The sequence below is a fragment of the Sciurus vulgaris genome, assembly GCF_902686455.1.
Source record: "Sciurus vulgaris genome assembly, chromosome: 10".
In the NCBI taxonomy this organism is placed as follows: Eukaryota; Metazoa; Chordata; class Mammalia; order Rodentia; family Sciuridae; genus Sciurus; species Sciurus vulgaris.
In genome coordinates, this window is record NC_136470.1 from 74,763,960 (window position 1) to 74,769,959 (window position 6,000).

Here is a 6,000-nt window from a genome sequence, read left to right on the forward strand (position 1 = left end):
TCCTGCCATTGCTAAGCCTGGGCCTGGTTACCTGAAGAGAGCAGCAAACCCAAATTTCAACAGCCCATCACAGACCACCTGGGGTGGGTGAGGGCCGAAGGGAAGGGCACTGCCAGTATGAGTCTGCTAATGAAATAAGGGGCTCTTAGTATTCAGAGCATTCTAATCTGCAGGGTATTCACTAAAAGAACATTTGATTGCTTTGAAAAATAAACTATAATAGCAAACATGACTGCAGTCATATGGCAGAACCAAGAGCACACCCCTTCCTCTTAGAGAGCAAGGGTGGCATGGAAAAGTCAATGAAACCTTTCCCTGGTTTTGTGGGAAGACCACTTCCTAGGGTTCCATCTGGAGACTCATGGCCATGGATAATAATAATAACAAAGATACTTCTGATGGGGAGGGGGCGATGGTTGTCAGCCAGACAGAAACTTGTTTAAAATGAGTCCCTTAACCTGGCTTGATGGCATAGGCCTATAATCTCAGCTACTCCCCAGGCTAAGTCAAGAGGATCACAAGTTCAAGGTCAGCTTTGGCAATTTAGCAAGTTCCTGTCTCAAAATTTAAAAAAATAAAATCAAAAGGGCTGGGATGGAAATCAATGGAAGTACCCCCTGTGTTCAATCCCCTGTACCCACCAATGGACAAACAACAAGTCTCTTAAATTCCAAGTCAGTTTCCTGCTGGATCTGCCTACTGTTCTAGGGACACCCAGGCAGGCAGGGTCCTGCAGGTCACCTCTTCCTTGCTCTGGGTGACTTTTTTGTTCAAATCATACTCCTGGTAGACAGACAGAGGAGAAAGTACCTACAGTGCTTAAAAAAGAAAAGAAGAGAGGGACTGGGGAGATAGCTCAGTCGGTGGAGTGCTTGCCTTGCAAGTACAAGGCCGTGGGTTCCATCCAGCACCAAAAAAAAAGAAGAGCAAAATAGAATGTTTGAAGTTGGCTCAGCAACATTGAGAAATAGAGAAATCACATGGGTGAACCAGCCATCTAACCTTGTGGGGTACCAGGGCACTAAGAGAGAGGTGGCCAAGTCCTGAGGCCAGCATTCTGCTTGCTCTGCCACTATTCTGCTGATCCCTGGGGGCTGACAACTCTAACAGGAAATGGCAGAAGACAAGCCTGTGGTTACAGAGATGGGCAATGGAAAAAAAGGAACCCTGAAGGTACTGGAAATAAACCACCAGCTCAACACTTTTCCCTCAAGTTGAGGACATGCAGGATAAAGGGCACTAGACCAAAAGCCATGGTCCCAGGTCCACTGCTCTCAAACCAAGGCAGAGGCAGAGGAGCAAGTGGCTTTCCCCTCTTGGGACCCTTTGCAAAACAAAGATCCTTGTGAGGATGTACATGAACTTTGAAAATGGGAAATCACAATGCAAACGGAAAATAATTGCCTTTTAAAAATTCTTTGGAAGTATTTCTTATTAGAATCACAGAATGTCAGACTGGAAGGGAACTTGGATCTCCTTTAACAGTTCCTAAACTTTTTGATTTTACAGAACACCAAGATTTAAAAAAAAAGAAAAACAAGCAGAAAAAGGAGGAAATTATAACGGTTGCTGGATTTTTTTTTTCTGCCAAAATTTTTAAAACTACCATCACTAAATAGTATTAAAAGAAAAAATTTCCACCAGCAGATAAAAAGGGACACAATTTCAAACTAAAGAAAAGTCTTCGTGAAGCAAGGGACAGTTGACAAATATAGATGCCACATCTTCCTCCTCTCTGCATTTCTCTGGGGTCCCATGAAAACACCAGTGATGGGTACTAGCTGCCAGATGGGTGCTGGTACTCCGTTGATCTACTCCAAGCTGTGGAGTGAGGATTCTCCCATAAAAGAAGCCTTGCTACAGTATTAAGTTTGAATTAGGGCCTGAACGAAGTTTTTGTTTGTTCAGACCCCTCCTCCGCTCTCACACTGAAACCTCCACTGCCTTCATGTAAATGAGACACCGTAGGGGAAAACAGCCCTACCCTCGGGCAGCCAGGCAACCACTTGGCTCACCAGGGCAGACCAAGTATCTCGGGCTGGAATGTGAATGGAGCACCCCAACACACAATTACTTCCTACGAGAGGGGAGAAAGTGTGCAGTCTTCTGCTTTGGGTTGGTTTGTTGATTTGGAGTTGGAGGAGGAGGTAAGGTAGCTCAGTTGTCTGGCAGCCCACAGCGCCAGAGTAGCCTTCCTCTAGGGGCTTCCTAAATGCCACTCCCAACTCCGAAAACTTAAAGCAGCTTAAGAATCGTCACACAGCTTCCAGCCAGCCCAGGGCAGTGTCAGGCAAAGGCTATTTCAACAGCCCCTGATCCAGAATCCTCCAGTTAGGGCAGTGTGAGGATCGAAGTGATGGCGGGGGCCGTGCGTCGGGATGCCGGTCTCCCTTTGGGTTTGCAGTGACTTGCGGGAAGCAGGAGGATTACGTCTTTAAAGGAAGGCAATTGGCCTAGGTGCAGTGAAACTTTGGGATTCGCTGTGGGATTCTGTGCACCCGCCGTTCCAGGAGACCAGTCCTCCGGAGTCACCAGGGCACCACGCTTTAGCTCCAGGGAAGACCCTGGATCTCGTGCCTCCCGCAGCCCTTTACCTCCCCGGGCCAGGGCACCGGCTGCATAGCTCTGTGCCTCCCGGCCCGCCCCAGATCGACCACAAGGGCCGCTTTGTGCCCGCGAGTGGAGCGCCCTGGTCCTAAAGCTTAACTGGCGGCGGCCCTCCCGCGCCTTGGGCGCGGGCGCTCGCGGGCTCGGTCAGCAGACGGGCCAGGCTGTTTACACAGGAAGGGAAGGCTCCTCCTCAGCCCGGGAAGGGACAGGCGACTCACACGGCCCGGCGGGGCTGCGGACACCGGGTGGCGCATGCAGTTCAGAAGCGCCCGCGGTGCTGTCCCGCGGCGACCGGCCCACCTGAGAGTGCCCCGAAGGCACCCTCTGCTCCGGCAACGCCTCCCGCAGCGGCCCCTCCAAGACGCCCGCGGGCTGCAGTGTGCGCGACAAAGTTTCTTTCGGCTCAGCTGGAAGCGCGGCTTACCTGGGAGCGGCGGCACGAGCGCGCAAAGCCCAAGGAGGCAGGCGTACAGGGGCGCCGGGGCCCGCGGCATGGTGGGGCGCCCGGCCTCAGCGGCGGCGCGGGCGACAAACTCCGCGGGGTCGCGCGGCGGGGGCCGGGGAGCGGGGGCCTAAGGCCGGGGGCCGCAGCCTCATGCCCCGCTCGTAGTTCGGGCTCACGGCTCCCGCGGCTTGGCGGGAGGCGGGGGCGGCTTCGCTGGCCCGCGCACGGCCGCCACCATCCCTCCTGCAGCGCTCGTAACGGAGTCTCCCAGCCGCCGCTGTCCTGGATGGCAGGCCGGGACGCCCGGGTGTTGCGGCTCCGGACGGCCCGGGCGGGCTGCTCTGGGCAGGGGAGGGGCTGGCTCCGCGCGGCGCCCGCGACTTGGGCTCCGGGACGCGCCCCGCGCTGAGGCTCCCCCGCGCGCCGGCACACTCTGCACTGCGCCTCCGCCCCTTCCCTTCCTCCCTCCGGCCCGCCAGTCTCCACTTTCCTTCTCTTTTTTCTCCTCCCCTTCTCTCCCTGCCAGGCCCCCGCCCGGCAGCCACACGGTCAGCTTACGGCCAGGCGGGGCGAGGCGGGGCGAGCTCCGGAGCTGGACCAGCTCCGCCCTGCTCGGGGACCGGCCGGGACGCAAAGGCCCCCGGGCGCCCAGGTGGAAACCCCTTCCGGCGCACTTGAGGAGTCCGAGTTCGAAGCTACTGGGTAGGGAGGGGCTCGCTCTGGAGCTTTAGCGAGGGAAGCGGGGGTGGGGGGGTGCAGGTTCCATTAGGCAAGCGGAGATTACTTGGACCAAAGGCGGCTCTAGACTTAGGGAAGGAGAGCAGGTATGGCGGGATCCTCCCAAACTTGCACCTCCAGCCCTGGCCTCGCCCCAGGAGGCTGTGCCTGCAGCCGCAAGGTTACAATCTGGATGGGGGAAAGGGCGTGGGGCATGGAGGCACAGATGAAGGACTCTTATCAATTATTAACATTTTGCCCCTTTCGGCGATTTGAGACTAGCCAATATGCCGCTAATCAGTTTTCCTTACCAATACACTGGCGGTTTCAGTGTCCAAACTGATAAACTCAAAAGTGGATGCCTTATAATTTACATCTGTGCTGGATCAGAAATTGCCAATACCCTTATTGCAGTGGGGGACTTCTCAGAGAGCTCATGCAAAGGATCCAGTGGACTTGTCAGGACTATGACGAATGGGTCGAGACTGGAATGGTTTATAGTCAAGAAGAGGTGTTCATATAGAAGGAAATAATAATAATACACGTAGCAGGTCAGAGAACACACTGCTAACAGGCACTATGCTAAATGCTAGACTATTAACTCATTGAATCCTCCCTACACCCCTACTGTTACTCAGACAAGAAAATAGGCACAGAGGGGCAAACTTCCCCCAGGAAGTGACAGCTGGAATTCCTTATTCAAACAAGCAGTAAGGAGTAAAGAGCAAGGGGGGGTCTCACCTTTGCAGGTCAAGAACCAGCTGAAACCAGTTTGGAGAGCCAGGCAGAAAAGGATCCTAACTGCCCAGCATGAGGAGTTTGGATCTTATCTTTATTTGATCCCACCCTCACCTCCCAGACATAAACCCGGCGGATTCTTGTAGTCAATGTGTGCAGGCAAAGATGAAACAGAACATAGCAGGCACCCAGTTTCACTGAAGGCCAGCATTTCATCCTTAAACCTCACACAAATTCCGTATTCTATTCCATCTATTCTGATGTAAAAGTCATGTTTGTCCTCATTTTCCAGTAAAATTGATGTTACAGAAGCTACCCCCAGTTTATCCTGGGATTACCTGCCCCTCAGAGCAATGGCCTTGAAGCTATTCACCCCAGTTTGAGAAGCAGTGATTATGAATAATGAGAAGCTAGTGAAAGAGTTTGAACTGGGAGACATCATGTGCCAAGTGATTTAAAAACATTGGACTGGCAGGAATGTGTGGGATGGATTAGATGGAAGGGGAGTCTGGTCCTGGAAACTGGGTAAACATTGCATTAATAAGTACAATAATGACTTGCATATGCCAAGCATTGTTTAAGTTTAGGCCCTATACTGTCAGATCTTCTGGGCACGTCTCCACCCCAAATTGGGTGTTTCCTAACTGTTGAAATATCTTACTTTGTCCCACACCCAGCACAGACCACCATTTACCTTAATTGCACATGGGAAGTACTATGATCCAACCTGTCCCTGCTGTCATTCATTCTCACCAGCCCCCTTTCTGCCTCACCTGATGCTTCCCAACCTGCCCAGACCTGACATAAGCCACTGAATCCGGAGTGATCCACACTCCATTATCTGAAAACAGGTATGAAGGTGCCTTTTCTAATTCTGAGCTTTTGCTTTCTGTGCCTTTCCGCCTAAGAATGCTTCATTCTTTTAAATAAGCCTGAGGGTGGAGATGTCCTTCAATACTTTATGTCTTCCCTCTCTGTAAGTTGACCTGGGACGATGACTCCAGCTCAAGCAGGGGACAAGGCAATAAATACTTCCCACAGCCATTGAAACAGTTTTCTCTGCAGTTTTCTTTGTGGTTACCTCAGGCACATTCTATGTCTGATCACTGCTGAGCTTCTGAGTTCAAGGGAGGCTGCTGTTTGGATCATTTTGACTCTTGGAGTTGGAGCAAGGAAAACCCAGAGAAAATTTATGCTTCTTACTATCAGTTTTGAAATATAATTAATTTCTGTAGAATTAGTGTGTGATCCAACTACTCCAGTTCTGGGTATATACCCAAAAGAATTGAAGGCAGATTATGTGTACACCCATTTTTGTAGCAGCATTATTCACAAGAGCCAAAAGGGAGAGATGACCCAAGAGTGTCCATGAATGGATGAATGGATAAACAAAATGTATATGCATACCATGGCCTATTATTCAGTCTTAAAAAGGAAAGAAATTCTGACACTGGCTGTCACATAAATAAACCTTGAAAACATGCTAAGTG

The 6,000-nt window shown here is 51.5% G+C and overlaps 1 protein-coding gene across 2 annotated transcripts in view; it reads right to left on the reverse strand.

Annotated features, from left to right (window-relative positions):
- ITGB5 (integrin subunit beta 5) overlaps positions 1-3,585 on the reverse strand; it is a 110,068-nt gene extending 106,483 nt beyond the window's left edge. The window contains exon 1 of one of the 2 annotated variants that reach the window (XM_079156177.1): positions 3,035-3,585. In XM_079156177.1, coding sequence (XP_079012303.1) covers positions 3,035-3,104 — 70 coding nt within the window. In that variant the 5' untranslated portion in view covers positions 3,105-3,585. The remainder of the gene's footprint in view (positions 1-3,034) is intronic. The other variant, XM_079156176.1, reaches the window with a different exon arrangement.
- Positions 3,586-6,000: the final 2,415 nt, after the last annotated feature.